The following is a 27760-nucleotide window of genomic DNA, read 5'->3' as shown; positions in this document are numbered from 1 at the left end:
AACACACACCTCAAACACACCTCAAACACACCTCAAACACACCATGTACTCACCCTGTAGAGAGTGTGTGTGTTGGCCTTGAGGCATGGGACCAGGTAGTTGTAGATCTGTAGACTATAGTAGTAGGCTGCTAGCTGCAGGGACAGGGCCGAGTGGGACTGCTTCTCAAAACACCTGTTAGCATCCAGGACCTGGGGGGGGGGGTACCAGTGTGGAGTATACAGGTGAAAAGAGGTCAGCATACGGATGAATGTAACTGACCAATCAGAGAGCAGAGCGTGTGTGTTACCTGCGGCAGAGCCAGGAGATAGGCCAGAGCCAGGGTCATGTCTCTGGGAAAGGCATCACTGGCCAGCTGCAGCAGTACTGAGAGAGAGAGAGACAGGAAACGGTAACGCATGTTTCCCATGCCAATAAAGACCCTTGAATTGACCTGAGAAAGAGTGGGGGGACTTCACTTGCTTTGGAAATGTTAACATTTCACGTTTCCCATGCCAATAAAGACCTTACAACTGACATTTAATTGAGAGAGAGTGTGGAGGAGAGGGGGAGCGGTGGGAAGGAGAGAGGGAGAGAGAGAGGGAGCGAGAGGAGGGACTAAAGCTGAACTCTACCATCAAGAGAGAGAGAGGAGGGACTAAAGCTGAACTCTACCATCAAGAGAGAGAGGAGGAGGAGGGACTAAAGCTGAACTCTACCCAGAGAGAGGAGGAGGAGGGACTAAAGCTGAACTCTACCCAGAGAGAGGAGGAGGAGGAGGGACTAAAGCTGAACTCTACCATCAAGAGAGAGGAGGGACTAAAGCTGAACTCTACCATCAAGAGAGGAGGAGGGACTAAAGCTGAACTCTACCATCAAGAGAGAGGAGGGACTAAAGCTGAACTCTACCATCAAGAGAGAGAGAGGAGGGACTAAAGCTGAACTCTACCATCAAGAGAGAGAGAGGGGAGGAGGAGGGACTAAAGCTGAACTCTACCATCAAGAGAGAGAGAGGGGAGGAGGATGGACTAAAGCTGAACTCTACCATCAAGAGAGAGAGAGGGGAGGAGGATGGACTAAAGCTGAACTCTACCATCAAGAGAGAGAGAGGAGGGACTAAAGCTGAACTCTACCATCAAGAGAGGAGGAGGGACTAAAGCTGAACTCTACCATCAAGAGAGGAGGAGGGACTAAAGCTGAACTCTACCATCAAGAGAGAGGAGGGACTAAAGCTGAACTCTACCATCAAGAGAGGAGGAGGGACTAAAGCTGAACTCTACCATCAAGAGAGAGAGGAGGAGGAGGGACTAAAGCTGAACTCTACCATCAAGAGAGGAGGAGGGACTAAAGCTGAACTCTACCATCAAGTGAGGAAGAGGGACTAAAGCTGAACTCTACCATCAAGAGAGAGGAAGAGGGACTAAAGCTGAACTCTACCATCAAGAGAGGAGGAGGGACTAAAGCTGAACTCTACCATCAAGAGAGGAAGAGGGACTAAAGCTGAACTCTACCATCAAGAGAGAGGAAGAGGGACTAAAGCTGAACTCTACCATCAAGAGAGGAGGAGGGACTAAAGCTGAACTCTACCATCAAGAGAGGAGGAGGGACTAAAGCTGAACTCTACCATCAAAAGAGAGAGGAGGAAGAGGGACTAAAGCTGAACTCTACCATCAAGAGAGAGATGGGAGGAGGGACTAAAGCTGAACTCTACCATCAAGAGAGAGAGGGGAGGGACTAAAGCTGAACTCTACCATCAAGAGAGAAAAGGAGGGACTAAAGCTGAACTCTACCATCAAGAGAGAGGAGGGACTAAAGCTGAACTCTACCATCAAGAGAGGAGGAGGGACTAAAGCTGAACTCTACCATCAAGAGAGAGAGGAGGAGGAGGGACTAAAGCTGAACTCTACCATCAAGAGAGAGAGGAGGAGGAGGGACTAAAGCTGAACTCTACCAAGAGAGAGGAGGAGGGACTAAAGCTGAACTCCACCATCAAGAGAGAGAGGAGGAGGAGGGACTAAAGCTGAACTCTACCAAGAGAGAGGAGGAGGGACTAAAGCTGAACTCTACCATCAAGAGAGAGAGGAGGGACTAAAGCTGAACTCTACCATCAAGAGAGAGAGGAGGAGGAGGGACTAAAGCTGAACTCAACCAAGAGAGAGGAGGAGGGACTAAAGCTGAACTCCACCATCAAGAGAGAGAGGAGGGACTAAAGCTGAACTCTACCATCAAGGGAGAGATGAACACCGGAAATGCAATAATTAGTAGCTAAACTATCATTAACAAAATAAAACAGTGAGTAAACGTCATTTCCTTTCCACTACATCCCTGGTTGGGTCTGGCAAAACCCATTCATAAACATCAACATCCTGCCAGACAGGATCCACATTTGCCCGGCATTTCAGCTCCCAATGTAACCTTTGGCGTCACCTAATCAGTCAGTTCTGTACCTGCCTGACTGAGTGGCATTGTGGGTAGAATGAGCGACAACAAGAGAGCGAAACACTTCGGGAAATACAACTCAGTAGTCTGCTTGGAAATTAATTATCAAGACCAATACATTTTTCATATGAACATATTCGATCGTTTTCTGTTCTCCTCATTATAAATCGAGTACTTGTGAAGTACCAACTTGAGATAATGTCTGGTTTTTAAGATAATCCAGTACTTGAATTTCCTAAATTAAGTGCTTAAAGTACCTCAAGCACTATGTGATAGGGCGAGAAAAAGAGAGCGAGAACGAGCGAGAGAGAGCGAGAACGAGAGAGAGAGCGAGAGAACAAGAGAGAATAAAAGAACGAAAGAGAGCGAGGAGAAGAGAGGAGAAGAGAGTGAGACAGCGAGAGAGCAAAGCTGAACTCTACCAAGAGAGAGGAGGAGGGACTAAAGCTGAACTCCACCATCAAGAGAGAGAGGAGGAGGGACTAAAGCTGAACTCTACCAAGAGAGGAGGAGGAGGGACTAAAGCTGAACTCTACCAAGAGAGGAGGAGGGACTAAAGCTGAACTCTACCAAGAGAGAGGAGGAGGAGGGACTAAAGCTGAACTCTACCCAGAGAGAGGAGGAGGAGGGACTAAAGCTGAACTCTACCCAGAGAGAGGAGGAGGAGGGACTAAAGCTGAACTCTACCAAGAGAGAGGAGGAGGAGGGACTAAAGCTGAACTCTACCATCAAGAGAGAGAGGAGGAAGAGGGACTAAAGCTGAACTCTACCAAGAGAGGAGGAGGAGGGACTAAAGCTGAACTCTACCAAGAGAGGAGGAGGAGGGACTAAAGCTGAACTCTACCAAGAGAGAGGAGGAGGAGGGACTAAAGCTGAACTCTACCCAGAGAGAGGAGGAGGAGGGACTAAAGCTGAACTCTACCCAGAGAGAGGAGGAGGAGGGACTAAAGCTGAACTCTACCCAGAGAGAGGAGGAGGAGGGACTAAAGCTGAACTCTACCCAGAGAGAGGAGGAGGAGGGACTAAAGCTGAACTCTACCAAGAGAGAGGAGGAGGAGGGACTAAAGCTGAACTCTACCATCAAGAGAGAGAGGAGGAAGAGGGACTAAAGCTGAACTCTACCATCAAGAGAGAGAGGAGGAAGAGGGACTAAAGCTGAACTCTACCATCAAGAGAGAGAGGAGGAAGAGGGACTAAAGCTGAACTCTACCATCAAGAGAGAGAGGAGGAGGAGGGACTAAAGCTGAACTCTACCCAGAGAGAGGAGGAGGAGGGACTAAAGCTGAACTCTACCAAGAGAGAGGAGGAGGAGGGACTAAAGCTGAACTCTACCAAGAGAGAGGGACTAAAGCTGAACTCTACCAAGAGAGAGAGCTACCATCAAAACACTTTCTCCCTGCCCCCATACAGCGGGTGAATGACAGTCCGAGCACCTCAAACAGGAGCAACGGGCACCCAACCCAGACCAGCTGGAGACCCTCCCAGACCTGCAAGACCTCCTCCTGAGGGACCTGCACCGAGAGAACCCACGCCCAGAGGACCCACGCCCAGAGAACCCACGCCCAGAGGACCCACGCCCAGAGGACCCACGCCCAGAGGACCCACGCCCAGAGGACCCACGTCCAGAGAACCCACGTCCAGAGGACCCACGCCCAGAGGACCCACGCCCAGAGGACCCACGCCCAGAGGACCCACGCCCAGAGGACCCACGCCCAGAGGACCCACGCCCAGAGGACCCACGCCCAGAGAACCCACGCCCAGAGAACCCACGCCCAGAGAACCCACGCCCAGAGGACCCACGCCCAGAGAACCCACGCCCAGAGAACCCACGCCCAGAGGACCCACGCCCAGAGGACCCACGCCCAGAGGACCCACGCCCAGAGGACCCACGCCCAGAGGACCCACGCCCAGAGAACCCACGCCCAGAGAACCCACGCCCAGAGAACCCACGCCCAGAGAACCCACGCCCAGAGAACCCACGCCCAGAGAACCCACGCCCAGAGAACCCACCCCAGAGAACCCACGCCCAGAGAACCCACGCCCAGAGAACCCACGCCCAGAGAACCCACGCCCAGAGGACCCACGCCCAGAGGACCCACGCCCAGAGGACCCACGCCCAGAGAACCCACGCCCAGAGAACCCACGCCCAGAGAACCCACGCCCAGAGAACCCACACCCAGAGAACCCACGCCCAGAGAACCCACACCCAGAGAACCCACACCCAGAGAACCCACGCCCAGAGGACCCACGCCCAGAGGACCCACACCCAGAGGACCCACACCCAGAGGACCTACACCCAGAGGACCTACACCCAGAGGACCTACACCCAGACCACAGCATCCCCAGCCACATCCCAATCAGCTAATACCCCCCCAAACAAACCCTGACCACACACTATATTGGCCTCCCCCATATCAGACAGCAAGATATGTTACCCGATTCAGGAAACTAGGCGTATGTCGCAAGTCACGACTTTACAGGAGAGCCGTTTCAATGTAAATGATGTCATCCTGTGTGCTACCTATATCCCCCCACTAGAATCCCCTATATCCCCCCCACTAGAATCCCCTATATCCCCTCACTAGAATCCCCTATATCCCCCACTAGAATCCCCTATATCCCCCACTAGAATCCCCTATATCCCCCCACTAGAATCCTGCTGTATCCTGCGTGCTAACTACGTCCCCCCACTACAATCCCCTATATCCCCCCACTAGAATCCTGCTGTATCCTGTATGCTAACTACATCCCCACACTAGAATCCCCTATATCCCCCCACTAGAATCCCCTATATCCCCCCACTAGAATCCCCTATATCCCCCACTAGAATCCCCTATATCCCCCACTAGAATCCCCTATATCTAGAATCCCCTATATCCCCCACTAGAATCCCCTATATCCCCCCACTAGAATCCCCCCCCCACTAGAATCCCCTATATCCCCCACTAGAATCCCCTATATCCCCCCACTAGAATCCCCTATATCCCCCACTAGAATCCCCCCCCCACTAGAATCCTGCCCTGTGTGCTACCTATATCCCCCACTAGAATCCCTATATCCCCCCCACTAGAATCCCCTATATCCCCCACTAGAATCCCCTATATCCCCCACTAGAATCCCCTATATCCCCCCACTAGAATCCTGCTGTATCCTGTGTGCTACCTATATCCCCCCCACTAGAATCCCCTATATCCCCCCACTAGAATCCCCTATATCCCCCCACTAGAATCCCCTATATCCCCCACTAGAATCCCCTATATCCCCCCACTAGAATCCTGCTGTATCCTGTGTGCTACCTATATCCCCCCACTAGAATCCCCATTCTTTAATGAAGACAGCTTCTCCATCCTAGAGGGGGAGATCAATCATTTCCAGGCCCAGGGACATGTACTTAGTCTGTGGTGACCTAAATGCCAGAACTGGACAAGAACCTGACACCCTCAGCACACAGGGGGACAAACACCTACCTGGAGGTGACAGCATTCCCTCCCCCATATGCCCCTCCAAGGCACAACTACGACAACATAAGCTAAATCAGTCTATTTGAAAAGAGCATTACTCAATCATGAGGCATCAAAGCCAAAGGAACTGAATAACATTAAGAAATGCTACAGATGGAAGGAGTGTAGTGTGGAAACCTACCAAAAAAACTATTAGACAACAACAAATTCAATCCCTTCTAGGTTTCACTGTGATAGTGAAGGTAGAACATCTAAACAGTATATTTGACCTCTCAGCTTCCCTATCAAATCTAAAAATTGAGTCTACTCCTTCACTATGGAGAATCACTAAATCAATACAAAAATAAACTAGGGAAAAAGAAGGAACAGCACGTCAGAAATCAGCTCAGTAGAAACCATAGAATCTAACAATTCCTGGGAAAATAGGGAAACTCGAAACAAACAACAAATAATGACCTAAAACGGAGATGTTTGGGTAAACCACTTCTCCTTTTATCCCTATAACAAAGAATGAATTGCAAAAATATATACAAAATCAACAACAAATCTTAGAATCAACTGTTAAAGTCTACCAGAACCCACTGGATTCCAGAACCCACTGGATTCCAGAACCCACTGGATTCTCCAATTCCCTTGAATGAGCTATAGGACAAAATACGTACCCTCCAACCCAAAAAGGCCTGTGGTGTTGGTGGTATCCTCAATTAAATGATAAAATATACAGACCACAAATTCCAATTGGCTATACTTAAACTCTTTAACATCATCCTCAGCTCTGGCATCTTCCCCAATATTTGGAACCAAATGTGACCCCGGTAACTACTGGGGGATATGGGTCAACAGCAACCTTAGGAAAATCCTCTGCATTATCAATAACAGCAGACTTGTCCCGTTTCCTCAGCGAAAACAATGTACTGAACAAATGTCAAATTGGCTTTTTACCAAATTACCGTACAACAGACCACACATTCACCCTGCACACCCTAATTGACAAACAAATGAACCAAAACAAAGACAAAGTCTTCTCATGCTTTGTTGATTTAAAAAATGTTTGACTCAATTTGGCATGAGGGCCTGCTATACAAACTGATGGAAAGTGGAAAGAGGTGGGAAAACATACAACATTATAACATCCATGTACACAAACAAGTGTGCGGTTAAAAATGGCAAAAAACACATTTCTTCCCACAAGGCCGTGGGGTGAGACAGGGATGCAGCTTAAGCCCCACCCTCTTCAACATATTTATAAATTAATTGGCGAATGTACTAGAACAGTTCCTCCCTCCCTCGGGCTTTATTGGCATGGGAAACATATGTTTACATTACCAAAGCAAGTGAAATATATAAACAAAATGTAAATAAACATTACAAATTAACAGTGAACATTACACTCACAAAAGTATCAAAATAATAAACATTTCATATGTCATATTGTGTCTATATACAGTGTTGTAACGATGTACAAATAGTTAAAGTACAAAAGGGAAATTAAAACAAAAATATGGGTTGAGTTTACAGTGGTGTTTTTTCTCTCCCTCCCTCCCCCAGTGTGTGTTTGTGTATTACCCTCTGTGGCAGGGAACAGGGTCTGTCCCTCTGTCTTGGTCTCAGCCAGCTTCCCAGTCCGCAGTAGAACCTCAGCAAACTGCTCCTGAGGTACGGCATCATACGACCCATACACATCTTCACTCTGAGAGAGACAAGAGGTTTAGAATTTAGAATGAGAAGGGGTGAAGTCATGGGCGGGCCTGGGAGGCCATAGGCCCACCCACCTGGCAGCCAAGCCATAGGCCCACCCACCTGGCAGCCAGGCCATAGGCCCACCCACCTGGCAGCCAGGCCATAGGCCCACCCACCTGGCAGCCAGGCCATAGGCCCACCCACCTGGCAGCCAGGCCATAGGCCCACCCACCTGGCAGCCAGGCCATAGGCCCACCCACCTGGCAGCCAAGCCATAGGCCCACCCACCTGGCAGCCAAGCCATAGGCCCACCCACCTGGCAGCCAGGCCATAGGCCCACCCACCTGGCAGCCAGGCCATAGGCCCACCCACCTGGCAGCCAGGCCAGGCCATAGGCCCACCCACTGGGGAGCCAGGCCATAGGCCCACCCACCTGGCAGCCAGGCCATAGGCCCACCCACTGGGGAGCCTAGCCAATCAGAATGAGTTTTTCCCCACAATCTGGCTTCATTACAGAAATAATTACACCCCCCCCCCCAGACAATCCCACAGGTGAAGAAGCCTGGATGTGGATGTCCTGGGTTGGCGTGGTTACACATGAGGCCGGTTAACCGGTTGGCTGCATATGGTAGAGATATGATCATTCAACAGTTCTGGTGGACATTGTTGCAGTCAGCATACCAATTGCACACTCCCTCAAAACTTGGTACACCTGAGCGATTAGTTATTATTGTGTTGTGTGACAAAACTGCACACTTGAAAAGTGGCCTTTTATTGTCCCCAACACAAAGTGTAATGATCATGCTGTTTAATCAGCTTCTTGCTATGCCACAGCTGTCAGGTGGATGGAAACAGCAGAGGGAGCACCCCCCCCTATCCACATTGACGGGATCGCAGTGGTCCTTCTGTAGCTCAGTTGGTAGAGCATGGCGCTTGTAACGCCAGGGTAGTGGGTTCGATTCCCGGGACCACCCATACGTAGAATGTATGCACACATGACTGTAAGTCGCTTTGGATAAAAGTGTCTGCTAAATGGCATATATTATTATTATTATTAAGGTAGAAAGCATCAAGTTCCTCAGCAAACACATCACTGACAAAATTACATGGTCCACCCACAGAGACAGTGTTGTGAAGAACGCGCCCATGTGACCAATAACATCTGCTAACCATGTGTATGTGACCAATAACATCTGCTAACCATGTGTATGTGACCAATAACATCTGCTAACCATGTGTATGTGACCAATAACATCTGCTAACCATGTGTATGTGACCAATAACATCTGCTAACCATGTGACCAATAACATCTGCTAACCATGTGACCAATAACATCTGCTAACCATGTGACCAATAACATCTGCTAACCATGTGACCAATAACATCTGCTAACCATGTGACCAATAACATCTGCTAACCATGTGACCAATAACATCTGCTAACCATGTGACCAATAACATCTGCTAACCATGTGACCATTAACATCTGCTAACCATGTGACCATTAACATCTGCTAACCATGTGACCATTAACATCTGCTAACCATGTGACCAATAACATCTGCTAACCATGTGACCAATAACATCTGTGACCAATAACATCTGCTAACCAGGTGACCATTAACATCTGTTAACCACGTGACCATTAACATCTGTTAACCACGTGACCATTAACATCTGTTAACCACGTGACCAATAACATCTGTTAACCATGTGTATGTGACCAATAACATCTGATAACCATGTGTATGTGACCAATAACATCTGTTAACCATGTGTATGTGACCAATAACATCTGTTAACCATGTGTATGTGACCAATAACATCTGCTAACCATGTGACCAATCACATCTGCTAACCATGTGACCAATCACATCTGCTAACCACGTGACCAATCACATCTGCTAACCATGTGACCAATAACATCTGCTAACCATGTGACCAATAACATCTGCTAACCATGTGACCAATAAAATCTGCTAACCATGTGACCAATAACATCTGCTAACCATGTGACCAATAACATCTGCTAACCACGTGACCAATCACATCTGCTAACCACGTGACCAATCACATCTGCTAACCATGTGACCAATAACATCTGCTAACCATGTGACCAATAACATCTGCTAACCATGTGACCAATAACATCTGCTGACCATGTGTATGTGACCAATAACATCTGCTAACCATGTGTATGTGACCAATAACATCTGCTGACCATGTGTATGTGACCAATAACATCTGCTAACCATGTGTATGTGACCAATAACATCTGCTAACCATGTGTATGTGACCAATAACGTCTGCTAACCATGTGACCAATAACATCTGCTAACCATGTGACCATTAACATCTGCTAACCATGTGACCATTAACATCTGCTAACCATGTGACCAATAACATCTGCTAACCATGTGACCAATAACATCTGCTAACCATGTGACCAATAACATCTGTTAACCATGTGACCAATAACATCTGCTAACCATGTGACCATTAACATCTGCTAACCATGTGACCATTAACATCTGCTAACCATGTGACCATTAACATCTGCTGACCATGTGACCATTAACATCTGCTGACCATGTGTATGTGACCAATAACATCTGCTAACCATGTGACCAATAACATCTGCTGACCATGTGTATGTGACCAATAACATCTGCCAACCATGTGACCAATAACATCTGCTAACCATGTGTATGTGACCAATAACGTCTGCTAACCATGTGTATGTGACCAATAACGTCTGCTAACCATGTGACCAATAACATCTGCTAACCATGTGTATGTGACCAATAACATCTGCTAACCATGTGTATGTGACCAATAACATCTGCTAACCACCTGACCAATAACATCTGCTAACCACGTGACCAATAAAATCTGCTAACCACCTGACCAATAACATCTGCTAACCACCTGACCAATAACATCTGCTAACCACCTGACCAATAACATCTGCTAACCACCTGACCAATAACATCTGTGACCAATAACATCTGCTAACCTGACCAATAACATCTGCTAACCACCTGACCAATAACATCTGCTAACCACGTGACCAAACATCTGCTAACCATGTGACCAATAACATCTGCTAACCATGTGACCAATAACATCTGCTAACCACGTGACCAATCACATCTGCTAACCATGTGACCAATAACATCTGCTAACCACGTGACCAATAACATCTGCTAACCATGTGACCAATAACATCTGCTAACCATGTGACCAATAAAATCTGCTAACCATGTGACCAATAAAATCTGCTAACCATGTGACCAATAAAATCTGCTAACCATGTGACCAATAAAATCTGCTAACCATGTGACCAATAACATCTGTTAACCATGTGTATGTGACCAATAACATCTGTTAACCATGTGTATGTGACCAATAACATCTGCTAACCATGTGACCAATAACATCTGCTAACCACCTGACCAATAACATCTGCTAACCACCTGACCAATAACATCTGCTAACCACCTGACCAATAACATCTGCTAACCACCTGACCAATAACATCTGCTAACCATGTGACCAATAACATCTGCTAACCATGTGACCAATAACATCTGCTAACCATGTGACCAATAACATCTGCTAACCATGTGACCAATAACATCTGCTAACCATGTGACCAATAACATCTGCTAACCATGTGACCAATAAAATCTGCTAACCATGTGACCAATAAAATCTGTTAACCATGTGTATGTGACCAATAACATCTGCTAACCATGTGACCAATAACATCTGCTAACCATGTGACCAATAACATCTGCTAATCATGTGACCAATAAAATCTGCTAACCATGTGACCAATAAAATCTGCTAACCATGTGACCAATAACATCTGTTAACCATGTGTATGTGACCAATAAAATCTGCTAACCATGTGACCAATAAAATCTGATAACCATGTGACCAATAACATCTGCTGACCATGTGACCAATACTATTGTTCAGTATAGTATAATATATATACTATTGTTCAGTATAGTATAATATATATACGATTGTTCAGTATAGTATAATATATATACTATTGTTCAGTATAGTATAATATATATACTATTGTTCAGTATAGTATAATATATATACTATTGTTCAGTACTGGAAGTAAACATTAAAACACCTTCAGAGTTACAGCAGTCTATTGTATCTGGGCTGTAGCTGAGCAGCCGGAGATCCCTGTTTGTTTTGTTTTGTGACAAAAGTTCGGAAAACAAAGAATTGAAAATAGTTCCCGCATAGAAACTTTATATGTCTGAATTCAGAATAAAATATGCTTTACATAAATAACATTGGCGCTGTGGTATAACTTAAATTGATTGCCGATGTTCTGCCTTTATCAACGTCCCCTTAGGTAGCCTCACTGCAGGATTGTTCGGGAAATCGATGAACGTTTAAATCAAACTATTATATTCATCCGACTTTATAATCGTATTATAGCATGCAACCATACTCAGTGTATAAAGAGGAGCAACAGGACGGACGGACGGACAGGACATACAGACAGGACAGACAGTTAGACAGGACAGACAGACAGGACAGACAGACAGACAGACAGGACAGACAGGACATACAGACAGGACAGACAGGACAGACAGTTAGACAGGACATACAGACAGGACAGACAGACAGACAGGACATACAGACAGGACAGACAGACAGACAGGACATACAGTTAGACAGGACATACAGACAGGACAGACAGTTAGACAGGACATACAGACAGGACAGACAGTTAGACAGGACATACAGACAGGACAGACGGACGGACAGGACATACAGACAGGACAGACAGACAGACAGGACATACAGACAGGACAGACAGACAGACAGGACATACAGACAGGACAGACAGTTAGACAGGACATACAGACAGGACAGACAGTTAGACAGGACATACAGACAGGACATACAGACAGGACATACAGACAGGACAGACAGACAGACAGACATACAGACAGGACAGACAGGACATACAGACAGGACAGACAGTTAGACAGGACATACAGACAGGACAGACGGACGGACAGGACATACAGACAGGACAGACAGTTAGACAGGACATACAGACAGGACAGACAGTTAGACAGGACATACAGACAGGACAGACAGACAGGACATACAGACAGGACAGACAGACAGACAGGACATACAGACAGACAGGACATACAGACAGACAGGACAGACAGGACATACAGACAGGACATACAGACAGACAGGACATACAGACAGGACAGACAGACAGGACAGACAGGACATACAGACAGGACATACAGACAGGACAGACAGTTAGACAGGACATACAGACAGGACAGACAGACAGGACATACAGACAGGACAGACAGACAGACAGGACATACAGACAGGACAGACAGACAGACAGGACAGACAGGACATACAGACAGACAGGACAGACAGGACATACAGACAGACAGGACAGACAGGACATACAGACAGACAGGACAGACAGGACATACAGACAGGACATACAGGACATACATACAGGACAGACAGGACAGGCCAGACAGGACAGACAGGACATACAGGACATACAGACAGGACAAGACAGGACAGACAGGACATACAGACAGGACAGGACAGACAGGACATACAGACAGACAGGACAGACAGGACATACAGACAGACAGGACAGACAGGACATACAGACAGACAGGACAGACAGGACATACAGACATACAGGACAGACAGGACAGACAGACAGGACAGACAGGACATACAGACAGACAGGACAGACAGGACAGACAGGACATACAGACAGACAGGACAGACAGGACAGACAGGACAGACAGACAGGACATACAGACAGGACATACAGACAGGACATACAGACAGGACATACAGACAGGACATACAGACAGACAGGACAGGACAGACAGGACAGGCAGGACAGGCAGGGAAGACAGGACAGGCAGGGAAGACAGGACAGGCAGGGAAGACAGGACAGGCAGGGAAGACAGGACAGGCAGGGAAGACAGGACAGGCAGGGAAGACAGGACAGGCAGGGAAGACAGGACAGGCAGGGAAGACAGGACAGGCAGGGAAGACAGGACAGGCAGGGAAGACAGGACAGGCAGGGAAGACAGGACAGGCAGGGAAGACAGGACAGAGAGAGACAAGACAGAGAGACAGACAGGACAGACAGGGAAGACAGGACAGACAGGGAAGACAGGACAGACAGGGAAGACAGGACAGACAGGACAGAGAGACAGGGAAGACAGGACAGACAGGGAAGACAGGACAGACAGGGAAGACAGGACAGACAGGGAAGACAGGACAGGGAAGACAGGACAGACAGGACAGACAGGGAAGACAGAAAGGGAAGACAGGCCAGACAGGACAGACAGGGAAGACAGGACAGACAGGACAGACAGGGAAGACAGACAGGGAAGACAGACAGGGAAGACAGACAGGGAAGACAGACAGGGAAGACAGACAGGGAAGACAGGACAGGGAAGACAGGAAGACAGGACAGACAGGGAAGACAGGACAGACAGGACAGACAGGGAAGACAGGACAGACAGGACAGACATACTGTATTACTGTATTACAGCAAAACTGGGCGTTATCTTATTAGCGTCCAGGTTACTATCTCGTTGAAAGAGGCAGCTCTAGCCTAGGGCTGGGCGATAAGGCAAAACATTATATCACAGTATTTATCACAGCAAAACTGGGCGGTATTTAATGTTTTTGAATATTAAAAGTTATACATTCGCTTTATGAGTAGTGATCCCAGGGTGCTCTACGAGTAGTGATCCCAGGGTGCTCTATGAGTAGTGAGTGATCCCAGGGTGCTCTACGAGTAGTGATCCCAGGGTGCTCTACGAGTAGTGATCCCAGGGTGCTCTATGAGTAGTGATCCCAGGGTGCTCTATGAGTAGTGATCCCAGGGTGCTCTATGAGTAGTGATCCCAGGGTGCTCTATGAGTAGTGATCCCAGGGTGCTCTACGAGTAGTGACTGATCTCAGGGTGCTCTATGAGTAGTGATCCCAGGGTGCTCTACGAGTAGTGACTGATCTCAGGGTGCTCTATGAGTAGTGAGTGATCCCAGGGTGCTCTACGAGTAGTGAGTGATCCCAGGGTGCTCTATGAGTAGTGAGTGATCCCAGGGTGCTCTACGAGTAGTGAGTGATCCCAGGGTGCTCTATGAGTAGTGAGTGATCCCAGGGTGCTCTACGAGTAGTGAGTGATCCCAGGGTGCTCTACGAGTAGTGAGTGATCCCAGGGTGCTCTATGAGTAGTGATCCCAGGGTGCTCTATGAGTAGTGATCCCAGGGTGCTCTATGAGTAGTGATCCCAGGGTGCTCTATGAGTAGTGATCCCAGGGTGCTCTATGAGTAGTGATCCCAGGGTGCTCTATGAGTAGTGATCCCAGGGTGCTCTATGAGTAGTGATCCCAGGGTGCTCTATGAGTAGTGATCCCAGGGTGCTCTATGAGTAGTGATCCCAGGGTGCTCTATGAGTAGTGATCCCAGGGTGCTCTATGAGTAGTGATCCCAGGGTGCTCTATGAGTAGTGATCCCAGGGTGCTCTATGAGTAGTGATCCCAGGGTGCTCTATGAGTAGTGATCCCAGGGTGCTCTATGAGTAGTGATCCCAGGGTGCTCTATGAGTAGTGATCCCAGGGTGCTCTATGAGTAGTGATCCCAGGGTGCTCTATGAGTAGTGATCCCAGGGTGCTCTATGAGTAGTGAGTAGTGATCCCAGGGTGCTCTATGAGTAGTGAGTAGTGATCCCAGGGTGCTCTATGAGTAGTGAGTAGTGATCCCAGGGTGCTCTATGAGTAGTGAGTGATCCCAGGGTGCTCTATGAGTAGTGATCCCAGGGTGCTCTATGAGTAGTGATCCCAGGGTGCTCTCTATGAGTAGTGAGTGATCCCAGGGTGCTCTATGAGTAGTGAGTGATCCCAGGGTGCTCTATGAGTAGTGATCCCAGGGTGCTCTATGAGTAGTGAGTGATCCCAGGGTGCTCTATGAGTAGTGAGTGATCCCAGGGTGCTTTATGAGTAGTGATCCCAGGGTGCTCTATGAGTAGTGATCCCAGGGTGCTCTATGAGTAGTGAGTGATCCCAGGGTGCTCTATGAGTAGTGAGTGATCCCAGGGTGCTCTATGAGTAGTGATCCCAGGGTGCTCTATGAGTAGTGATCCCAGGGTGCTCTATGAGTAGTGATCCCAGGGTGCTCTATGAGTAGTGAGTGATCCCAGGGTGCTCTATGAGTAGTGAGTGATCCCAGGGTGCTCTATGAGTAGTGAGTGATCCCAGGGTGCTCTATGAGTAGTGAGTGATCCCAGGGTGCTTTATGAGTAGTGAGTGATCCCAGGGTGCTCTACGAGTAGTGAGTGATCCCAGGGTGCTCTATGAGTAGTGAGTGATCCCAGGGTGCTTTATGAGTAGTGAGTGATCCCAGGGTGCTCTACGAGTAGTGACTGATCCCAGGGTGCTTTACGAGTAGTGAGTAGTTATCCCAGGGTGCTCTACGAGTAGTGAGTAGTGATCCCAGGGTGCTCTATGAGTAGTGAGTGATCCCATGGTGCTTTATGAGTAGTGAGTAGTGATCCCAGGGTGCTTTATGAGTAGTGAGTGATCCCAGGGTGCTCTATGAGTAGTGAGTGATCCCAGGGTGCTTTATGAGTAGTGAGTGATCCCAGGGTGCTTTATGAGTAGTGAGTAATGATCCCAGGGTGCTCTATGTGTAGTGAGTAGTGATCCAGGGTGATCTACGAGTAGTGAGTAGTGATCCCAGGGTGCTGTATGAGTAGTGAGTGATCCTAGGGTGCTCTATGAGTAGTGAGTGATCCCAGGGTGCTCTATGAGTAGTGAGTGATCCCAGGGTGATTTATGAGTAGTGAGTGATCCCATGGTGCTCTATGAGTAGTGAGTGATCTCAGGGTGCTTTATGAGTAGTGAGTGATCCCAGGGTGCTTTATGAGTAGTGAGTGATCCTAGGGTGCTCTATGAGTAGTGAGTGATCCTAGGGTGCTCTATGAGTAGTGAGTGATCCTAGGGTGTTCTATGAGTAGTGAGTGATCCCAGGGTGGCAACACATATATTCTAAGTGATGGCACGTTGGCCAATAGAACGGATGGTAGAGGAGGGTTACCCACCCGCCGACAAATTCTCACAAGGCACCCTGACCTCCGCCCCCTGTATCTCTGTCTTTTCGTCATGTGAATGACAGGGATTTGGGACTGGTTTGGGAAAACCAGTATATTCTTCGCATCAGACTCCAGAAGTTATTTTTCGGTCATAAGAGACGATGGCAGCAACATCATGTACATAATTAGTTATAAACAAGGCAACAAAACACAGTTGGTAAGGAGACTAAAACGGCAGCAATCCCCTCCGGCGCCATTAATAGGGTTAGGAAGAGACCGGGGTTATGAATGGACCGGGGTTAGGAAGAGACCGGGGTTAGGAAGAGACCGGGGTTAGGAAGAGACCGGGGTTAGGAAGAGACCGGGGTTAGGAAGAGACCGGGGTTAGGAAGAGACCGGGGTTAGGAAGAGAAGAGACCGGGTTAGGAAGAGAAGAGACCAGGGGAAGAGACCAGGGTTAGAAGAGACCAGGGTTAGGAAGAGACCAGGGTTAGGAAGAGACCAGAGACCAGGGTTAGGAAGAGACCGGGGTTAGGAAGAGACCGGGGTTAGGAAGAGACCGGGGTTAGGAAGAGACCGGGTTAGGAAGAGACCAGGGTTAGGAAGAGACCAGGTTTAGGAAGAGACCAGGGTTATGGAAGAGACCAGGGTTATGAAGGAGACCAGGGTTATGAAGGAGACCAGGGTTTGGAAGAGACCAGGGTTAGACCAGGGTTAGGAAGAGACCAGGGTTAGGAAGAGACCAGGGTTAGGAAGAGACCAGGGTTAGGAAGAGACCAGGGTTAGGAAGAGACCAGGGTTAGGAAGAGACCAGGGTTAGGAAGAGACCAGGGTTAGGAAGAGACCAGGGTTAGGAAGAGACCAGGGTTAGGAAGAGACCAGGGTTAGGAAGAGACCAGGGTTAGGAAGAGACCAGGGTTAGGAAGAGACCAGGGTTAGGAAGAGACCAGGGTTAGGAAGAGACCAGGGTTAGTTAGGAAGAGACCGGGGTTAGGAAGAGACCGGGGTTAGGAAGAGACCGGGGTTAGGAAGAGACCGGGGTTAGGAAGAGACCGGGGTTAGGAAGAGACCGGGGTTAGGAAGAGACCGAGGTTAGACCAGGGTCAGACCAGGGTTAGGAAGAGACCGGGGTTAGGAAGAGACCGGGGTTAGGAAGAGACCGGGGTTAGGAAGAGACCGGGGTTAGGAAGAGACCGGGGTTAGGAAGAGACCGGGGTTAGACCGGGGTTAGGAAGAGACCGGGGTTAGACCGGGGTTAGGATGAGACCAGGGTTAGACCGGGGTTAGGAAGAGACCAGGGTTAGACCGGGGTTAGGAAGAGACCAGGGTTAGACCGGGTTTAGGAAGAGACCAGGGTTAGACCGGGTTTAGGAAGAGACCAGGGTTAGACCGGGTTTAGGAAGAGACCGGGGTTAGGAAGAGACCAGGGTTAGGAAGAGACCAGGGTTAGGAAGAGACCAGGGTTAGACCAGGGTTAGACCAGGGTTAGACCAGGGTTAGGAAGAGACCAGGGTTAGACCAGGGTTAGACCGGGGTTAGGAAGAGACCAGGGTTAGACCAGGGTTAGGAAGAGACCAGGGTTAGACCAGGGTTAGGAAGAGACCAGGGTTAGGAAGAGACCAGGGTTAGGAAGAGACCAGGGTTAGACCAGGGTTAGACCAGGGTTAGGGTTAGACCAGGGTTAGACCGGGGTTAGGAAGAGACCGGGGTTAGGAAGAGACCAGGGTTAGACCAGGGTTAGACCAGGGTTAGGAAGAGACCAGGGTTAGGAAGAGACCGGGGTTAGGAAGAGACCAGGGGTTAGACCAGGGTTAGACCAGGGTTAGACCAGGGTTAGGAAGAGACCAGGGTTAGGAAGAGACCAACATAAGCACACACACAACTTACCTGGTCTACATATGGGTCATCAAACTGTCCCTGGTAGAAGGGGTTAACACCCTGTCTCTCCAGACCACTGTTCTCCTCTCCTCCTACAGCCTTGGAGCCTAAACTCCGACCCTGGGGACAGACAGACAGACTTACTACATTTACATTTACATTTAAGTAATTTAGCAGACGCTGGGATAGAGCCCTGGGGACAGACAGACAGACTTACTACCGTGGGATAGAGCCCTGGGGACGGACAGACAGACCTACTACCGTGGGATAGAGCGCTGGAGGCAGAGGCAGAGGCAGAGGCAGGCAGGCAGGCAGGCAGGCAGGCAGGCAGGCAGGCAGGCAGGCAGGCAGGCAGGCAGGCAGGCAGGCAGGCAGGCAGACAGACAAACCCCTTTGCGTTCTTACATGCAGTGGTCGGAGGTAGTTGAGCGAGTCCTTCCACCAGCTGTGGTCTAACACGTGTGTTTGTGTGTGTGTGTGTGTGTGTGTGCATGCGCGAAACCCCTTTGCGTTCTTACATGCAGTGGTCGGAGGTAGTTGAGCTGGTTCTTCCACCAGCTGTGGTCTAACATGCGTGTGTGTGTGTGTGTGTGTGTGTGTGTGTGTGTGTGTGTGTGTGTGTGTGTGTGTGTGTGTGTGTGTGTGTGTGTGTGTGTGTGTGTGTGTGTGTGTGTGTGTGCGAAACCCCTTTGCGTTCTTACATGCAGTGGTCGGAGGTAGTTGAGCTGGTTCTTCCACCAGCTGTGGTCTCTGACGGCAGTCAGGACAGCCTTAGTGGTCAGGCCAGTACTGGCCAGGACCTCTATGGTTCTATTGGTGGTACGATGGAGTAGGTCTCCTGCAGCGCCACCCAGTGGTGAAACAGAGCTGGGAGGACCAGCGGACTGGAGAGGGGAGGACACGGGGGGGGGGGACAGACGACACACACACACACGTTAGTAGTAATAGGCAACCCTAGCCTTCACACTACACTACCATGCAGGTGACCCTAGCCTTCACACTACACTACCATGCAGGTGACCCTAGCCTTCACACTACACTACCATGCAGGTGACCCTAGCCTTCACACTACACTACCATGCAGGTGACCCTAGCCTTCACACTACACTACCATGCAGGTGACCCTAGCCTTCACACTACACTACCATGCAGGTGACCCTAGCCTTCACACTACACTACCATGCAGGTGACCCTAGTCTTCACACTACACTACCATGCAGGTGACCCTAGCCTTCACACTACACTACCATGCAGGTGACCCTAGCCTTCACACTACACTACCATGCAGGTGACCCTACCAGCAGGTGACCCTAGCCTTCACACTACACTACCATGCAGGTGACCCTAGCCTTCACACTACACTACCATGCAGGTGACCCTAGCCTTCACACTACACTACCATGCAGGTGACCCTAGCCTTCACACTACACTACCATGCAGGTGACCCTAGCCTTCACACTACACTACCATGCAGGTGACCCTAGCCTTCACACTACACTACCATGCAGGTGACCCACAAGCTAGAAGTACAAGATACTGAGGTGAGTTTCTCTCTGTTCGAACACCCAGCAGCTTAGAGACGTCATGGGGGAACAACGGCTGAATCACGTTCGACTTGCGAACGTTCAGACTCGCCGAGGGCGACATTTCCAACGGTGCGAAAGCAACGTGTTAAATGTAGCATACACTTCATTATAATCTGGCAGGGTGATTTCATTCCAATCTTCCTCATCAAAAATAGGTGTTTAAAAATAACACTATTTATGTATGGCTCGGGTTGCTAAACTCCAGTTGAATTAGCACTTCCTTGTGAAAGCACATTGTAGAAGAAAAGTTAAAAATCAAAACTAAACTGCCAGATTACAGTGTTGTGTTGTTCTAGTGGTGTATAGGCATTGTGTTGTTCTAGTGGTGTATGGACATTGTGTTGTTCTAGTGGTGTATGGGCATTGTGTTGTTCTAGTGGTGTATGGACATTGTGTTGTTCTAGTGGTGTATGGACATTGTGTTGTTCTAGTGGTGTATGGACATTGTGTTGTTCTAGTGGTGTATGGACATTGTGTTGTGTTGTTCTAGTGGTGTATGGACATTGTGTTGTTCTAGTGGTGTATGGACATTGTGTTGTTCTAGTGGTGTATTGTGGTTCTATTGGTGTTGGACATTGTTTGTTCTAGTGGTGTATGGACATTGTGTTGTTCTAGTGGTGTATGGACATTGTGTTGTTCTAGTGGTGTATGGACATTGTGTTGTTCTAGTGGTGTATGGACATTGTGTTGTTCTAGTGGTGTATGGACATTGTGTTGTTTTGTTCTAGTGGTGTATGGACATTGTGTTGTGTTGTTCTAGTGGTGTATGGACATTGTGTTGTTCTAGTGGTGTATGGACATTGTGTTGTTCTAGTGGTGTATGGACATTGTGTTGTTCTAGTGGTGTATGGACATTGTGTTGTTCTAGTGGTGTATGGACATTGTGTTGTTCTAGTGGTGTATGGACATTGTGTTGTTCTAGTGGTGTATGGACATTGTGTTGTTCTAGTGGTGTATGGACATTGTGTTGTTCTAGTGGTGTATGGACATTGTGTTGTTCTAGTGGTGTATGGACATTGTGTTGTTCTAGTGGTGTATGGACATTGTGTTGTTCTAGTGGTGTATGGACATTGTGTTGTTCTAGTGGTGTATGGACATTGTGTTGTTCTAGTGGTGTATGGACATTGTGTTGTGTTGTTTTGTGTTGTTCTAGTGGTGTATGGACATTGTGTTGTTCTAGTTGTGGACATTGTTTGTTCTAGTGGTGTATGGACATTGTGTTGTGTTGTTCTAGTGGTGAATGGACATTGTGTTGTTCTAGTGGTGTATGGACATTGTGTTGTTCTAGTGGTGTATGGGCATTGTGTTGTGTTGTTCTAGTGGTGTATGGACATTGTGTTGTTCTAGTGGTGTATGGACATTGTGTTGTGTTGTTCTAGTGGTGAATGGACATTGTGTTGTTCTAGTGGTGTATGGACATTGTGTTGTTCTAGTGGTGTATGGGCATTGTGTTGTGTTGTTCTAGTGGTGTATGGACATTGTGTTGTGTTGTGTTGTGTTGTTCTAGTGGTGTATGGACATTGTGTTGTTCTAGTGGTGTATGGACATTGTGTTGTTCTAGTGGTGTATGGACATTGTGTTGTTCTAGTGGTGTATGGACATTGTGTTGTTCTAGTGGTGTATGGACATTGTGTTGTTCTAGTGGTGTATGGACATTGTGTTGTTCTAGTGGTGTATGGACCAATACCGCAAACACACACATTATATACATACACATTATACTAAAACACACACATTATATACATACACATTATACTAAAACACACACATTATATACATACACATTATACTAAAACACACACGGCATAAACACCACAACAGGTATCTTCATGTCATTTGAAGCACAGATGACAAACAGAGAGACACACACACAAACAACAGCTTTTACACACACACACACACACACACACACACACACACACACACACACACACACACACACACACACACACACACACACACACACACACACACACACACACACACACACACACACACACCTGTACTGAGTCAGTCTCGTCCCGGAAACATTCAGGTTCAGGGGGATCCATCTGATAGTTCACTGCCTGGTACAACACCTGGGCAGAGAGAGACAGAGAGAGAGGGGGGGGGAGGGGGAGGGGGGGGAGGGGGAGGGGGAGAGAGAGCGAGCGAGAGAGCGAGCGAGAGAGCGAGCGAGAGAGCGAGCGAGAGAGCGAGCGAGAGAGCGAGCGAGAGAGCGAGCGAGAGAGCGAGCGAGAGAGCGAGAGAGCGAGAGAGAGAGAGAGAGAGAGAGAGAGAGAGAGAGGAGACAGAGAGGAGAGAAGAGGAGAGAGAGGAGACAGAGAGGGAGAAAGGGAGAGGGGGAGAGAGAAAGGGAGAGGGGGAGAGAGAAAGGGAAGAGGAAAGGGAGAGGGGGAGAGAGAAAGGGAGAGGGAAAGAGGAGAGAGAAAGGGAGAGGGAAAGAGGAGAGAGAAAGGGAGAGGGAAAGAGGAGAGAGAAAGGGAGAGGGAAAGAGGAGAGAGAAAGGGAGAGGGAAAGAGGAGAGAGAAAGGGAGAGGGAAAGAGGAGAGGGAAAGACGGAAAGAGGTGAGAGAAAGGGAGAGTGAGGGAGATGGAGAAAGGGAGAGGGGGAGGAAAGGGGGAGAGGGGGAGAGGGAGAGAAAGAGAGGGAGAGGGAGAGAGAGAGAAAGGGAGAGCGAGAGAGAGAGAGGGAGAGAGAGAAAGGAGAGAGAGAAAGGGAGAGAGAGAAAGGGAGAGAGAGAAAGGGAGAGAGAGAAAGGGAGAGAGAGAAAGAAGAGAGAGAGAGAGAGAGAAAGGGAGAGAGAGAGAGAGAAAGGGAGAGAGAGAGAGAGAAAGGGAGAGGGAGAGAGAGAAAGGGAGAGGGAGAGAGTGAGAGGGAGAAAGGGAGAGGGAGAGAGAGAATGAGGGAGAGAATGAGGGAGCAGCATTATTCAGCTCTGATCATTGCGACTTCGAAGCCCAGTGCTGGGAATTCATTTTCACACTTATATGAATGGAATGAATGTAAACTAATGTTGGTGTAGCCTACTGTTATTATCTAACCAATCCGAAGCCTGCTGCCGACTTGCCTCCACATTAGAGCAGATGGTCAGATGGTCAGATGACATAGATGCTACAGGACTGTTTTGCACAGGCTGGAATAGAACAATAATCCAGACGCTTCAAAGAAATCCCGCAATGCCATCAGAACCAACCATCAATCAGGCAAAGCGTCAATACAGGACTAAGATTGAATCCTACGCTCGTCAGATGTGGCAGGGCTTGAAAACTATTACGGACTACAAAGGGAAACCCAGACATAAGCTGTCCAGTGACACGAGTCTACCAGACGAGCTAAATGACTTTCATGCTCGCTTTGAGGCAAGCAACACTGAAGCATGCAAGAGAGCACCAGTTGTTCTGGATGACTGTGTGATCACATTCTTATAGAGTATTGTGTAGGTGAGTCGATGTGAGCAAGACCTTTAAACAGGTCAACATTCACAAGGCCGCTGGGCCAGACGGATTACCAGGACATGTACTCAAAGCATGTGCGGACCAACTGTCACCGTGTCTCCACTGACATTTTCAACCTCTCCCTCACCGAGTCTGTAATACCAACATGTTTCAAGCAAACCACCATAGTCCCTGTGCCCAAGGAAGCGAAGGTAACCTGCCTAAACGATTACCGCCCTGGAGCACTCACGTCGGTAGCCATGACGAGTTTTGAAAGGCTGGTCAAGGCTCACATCAACACCATCATGCCAGAAACTCCGGAGTGTCCAACCCTGTTCCTGGAGAGCTACCTTCCTGTATGTTTTCGCTTCAACCACAGTTGTAACATGGTTCAGCTTTTCAACCAGCTAATTATTACAATCAGGTGTGCTAGATTAGGGTTGGAATAAAAACCTACAGGATGGTAGCTCTCCAGGAACAGGGACAGCCCTGCCCTAGACCCACTCCAATTCGTATACGGCCCCAACAGATCCACAATCTACTCCACACTGCCCTTTCCCACCTGGACAAAAGGAACACCTATGTAAGAATGCTGTTCATTGACTACAGCTCAGTGTTAAACACCATAGTGCCCTCAAAGCTCATCACTAAGCTAAGGACCCTGGGACTAAACACATACCTCTGCAACTGGATCCTGGACTTTCTGACAAGCTGCCACCCCTCCCAGGTGGTGAGGGTAGGTAACAACACATCTGCCATGCTGATCCTCAACACAGGGGCCCCTCAGGGGTGTGTACTTATTCCCCTGCTGTACTCCCCGTACACCCACGACTGCGAGGCCAATCACGACTCCAACACAATCATTAAGTTTGTTGACGACACAACAGTGGTAGGCCTGATCACCGACAACGATGAGACCTGGCAGTGTGGGCCTAACACCCGTGCCAATATATCCTCCAAACACCGGCTTCTCGGACATGAACACTTAAATAAACGCTATCAAACAGGAATATAGAGTAACCAGGGGACCAACAGGAACCAGAAAGATGTAGAGACAACACTTGCCATTTTGAATAAATGTTATAATTTGTATTGTTTGAACATTTCTGCGGGGAAAAACATCTAATGGTCTTCACAGAAGAGCTCCAAAGGGAGACCAACTCCATCGTAATGCCCATGATTGTTCAATGAGCAGATGTCCACAGGAAATAACCTCTCACTCAACGTCAAACAGAACAAAGGGGATGATTGTGGACTTCAGGAAACAGCAGAGGGAACACCCCCCTATCCACATCGAAGGGATCGCAGTGGAGACGGTGGAAAGCTTCAAGTTCCTCGGCGTACACTTCACGGACAAAATGTTCCACCCACACAGAGTGGTGAAGGTGGCGCAACAGCGCCTCTTCAACCTCAGGAGGATGAATACATTTGGCTTGGCACCTAAAACCCGCACAATTGAAAGCATCCTGTTGGGCTGTATCACCGCCTGGTACGACAACTGCACCGCCTGCGACCACAGGGCTCTCCAGAGGGTAGTGCGGTCTGCCGAATGCATCACCGGGGGCAAACTACCTGCCCTTCAGGACACCTATAGCACCCGATGTCACAGGAAGGCCAACAATATCATCAAGGACAACAACGACTCATTCCATGGAGGGCTGAGTGTGACCTTAATTCATCAATCAAGTGAGGACTGAAAACCCACAGAACCCACAGACAATTGGCCTTCCAAGGACTGAGTTTGACACATGGTCTAGAGGGTAAAGGTCTGGAGTTACCTGGGTCTGTAGGTCACTAGAGGCAGCCAGGAGGGGGTGGATGCTGGCGGGGGGGCAGTGTGTCAAAGAGAAGGCCAGCAGCTCCTGGCGAGCCCTGAGGTCCATGTACCCCTCACACTGTCCAAGCAGGCTACACACTTCCCAGCCATCACCATAACCTGTAGAGGAAGGGGAGATGTCACAATAGCATAAGACCAACTATTTAACCCTAATTGCTCCTGTAAGTGGCTCTGGGATAAGGGTGTCTGTTAAATGATTAACATGTAAATGTAGACTGCCTCCTCCAACCAGGTCCCGGCTCTCACAGAGAGAGAGAGAGTCCCGGCTCTCACAGAGAGAGAGAGAGAGAGAGAGAGAGAGAGAGAGAGAGAGAGTCCCGGCTCTCACAGAGACAGAGACAGAGACAGAGACAGAGACAGAGAGAGACAGAGACAGAGAGAGAGAGAGAGAGAGAGAGAGACAGAGAGAGAGACAGAGAGACAGAGAGAGAGACAGAGAGACAGAGAGAGAGAGAGAGAGAGAGAGAGAGAGAGAGAGAGAGAGAGAGAGAGAGAGAGAGAGAGAGAGAGAGAGTCCCGGCTCTCACAGAGAGAGAGAGAGACAGAGAGAGAGAGAGAGAGAGAGAGAGAGAGAGAGAGAGAGAGAGAGAGAGAGAGTGAGTCCCGGCTCTCACAGAGAGAGAGAGAGAGAGCGAGAGAGCGAGAGAGAGAGAGAGAGAGAGAGAGAGAGAGAGAGAGAGAGAGAGAGAGAGAGAGAGAGAGAGAGAGAGAGAGAGAGAGAGAGTCCCGGCTCTCACAGAGAGAGAGAGAGCCCATAGGGTAGTGTACCACCGCCCATAGGATAGTGCACTACTGTTGACCAGGGCCCATAGGGTAGTGCACTACTGTTGACCAGGGCCCATAGGGTAGTGCACTACTGTTGACCAGGGCCCTATGGGCGTCTACCAACGCCCAGGGACTTCTGGTCTAAAGTAGTGCTCTATATAGGGAATAGGGTGTCATAGAGCTCTGGTCTATAGTAGTGCACTACATAGGGAATAGGGTGTCATATGGCTCTGGTCTATAGTAGTGCACTATATAGGGAATAGAGTGTTATTTGTTAAGAAGCCTAAGAAAACACCGCAACACAATCTCCTCAGACAAGTTGTCTGTGACACCTCCCTCCCTCCCTCTCCTTCTCCATCCCTCCTCCTCCCCTCCTCTCTCCTCGTTCTTTTATCTCTCATTCTATCCCACGCTATTTCTGTCTTCCTGCCTGTTTCCATATCTCCCTCCCTCCCTCTTCTCCTCCTCCCTCCCTCTTCTCCTCCCTCCCTCCCTCCTAGTCCACCATCGCTACAGTGTTACTCCCGTGCATTAAAGCCACTGATAAAAGGTTAAAACGCTTTATACAATGGCATTGTTGAATAGTCATTTCTGATTGGTCTTGAAGGGCATTCTAAAGCATGCATCATAATGCCCGGTAGAGTTCCATGGCAGAGTTCCATGGCATTGTTGAATAGTCGTTTCTGATTGGTCTTGAAGGGCATTCTAAAGCATGCATCATAATGCCCGGTAGAGTTCCATGGCATTGTTGAATAGTCGTTTCTGATTGGTCTTGAAGGGCATTCTAAAGCATGCATCATAATGCCCGGTAGAGTTCCATGGTAGAGTTCCATGGCTATACTGTATTCCTTATGTGTTTGAGCTGCTTTTGAAGGCAAAAGTCAAATTGAAAGCATTATTGATGACGACGGTGACGTCGCTCCCAGTTGTTTTCCTTGTGTGGGGGGGGGGGGGGGGGGTTCGTTGGTGCCACCGAGGCTGTGCAGGCCGACATTTATGAAGTCATTCACTGCAGTTAATAATGAGCATGCACACCCATTAAAAACAATCACTGTAAAAACTGTTAAATTGATGAAGAATTGGATTGATGAGGAATTGAAACATTGTGTGGTTGAGAGGGATGAGGAATTGAAACATTGTGTGGTTGAGAGGGATGAGGAATTGAAACATTGTGTGGTTGAGAGGGATGAGGAATTGAAACATTGTGTGGTTGAGAGGGATGAGGAATTGAAACATTGTGTGGTTGAGAGGGATGAGGAATTGAAACATTGTGTGGTTGAGAGGGATGAGGAATTGAAACATTGTGTGGTTGAGAGGGATGAGGAATTGAAACATTGTGTGGTTGAGAGGGATGAGGAATTGAAACATTGTGTGGTTGAGAGGGATGAGGCAAAAGGAATGGCAGATAAGTCTGTCTGAACAACCCATTGGCAAACGAACTGCAAGTTGCGAACTCATGTGACTAAACTGAATAAAAAGAAGAAAACACACTATGAAACAGAGATGAATGACAGAAATAATGAGAGAAGAAAAAAGGTTTGGCGCATCTTAA

General features: G+C 48.5%; 1 protein-coding gene across 2 annotated transcripts in view; it reads right to left on the bottom strand.

The window, feature by feature from the left end:
• nbas (NBAS subunit of NRZ tethering complex) overlaps positions 1-27760 on the bottom strand; it is a 284978-nt gene that overhangs the window by 114093 nt on the left and 143125 nt on the right. For both annotated transcript variants that reach the window (XM_046299129.1, XM_046299130.1), the window contains exons 34-40: positions 25385-25542; positions 22169-22246; positions 19284-19466; positions 18592-18702; positions 7446-7569; positions 290-366; positions 54-191 (exon numbers count right to left, since the gene is read on the bottom strand). In XM_046299129.1, the coding sequence (XP_046155085.1) occupies positions 54-191; positions 290-366; positions 7446-7569; positions 18592-18702; positions 19284-19466; positions 22169-22246; positions 25385-25542 (869 nt within the window). The remainder of the gene's footprint in view (positions 1-53; positions 192-289; positions 367-7445; positions 7570-18591; positions 18703-19283; positions 19467-22168; positions 22247-25384; positions 25543-27760) is intronic.

Source organism: Oncorhynchus gorbuscha, linkage group LG14, assembly GCF_021184085.1.
Source record: "Oncorhynchus gorbuscha isolate QuinsamMale2020 ecotype Even-year linkage group LG14, OgorEven_v1.0, whole genome shotgun sequence".
Lineage (NCBI taxonomy): Eukaryota > Metazoa > Chordata > Actinopteri > Salmoniformes > Salmonidae > Oncorhynchus > Oncorhynchus gorbuscha.
Note: the sequence above shows the minus strand (reverse complement) of the source record. Positions and strands in the feature narration are given on the sequence as shown.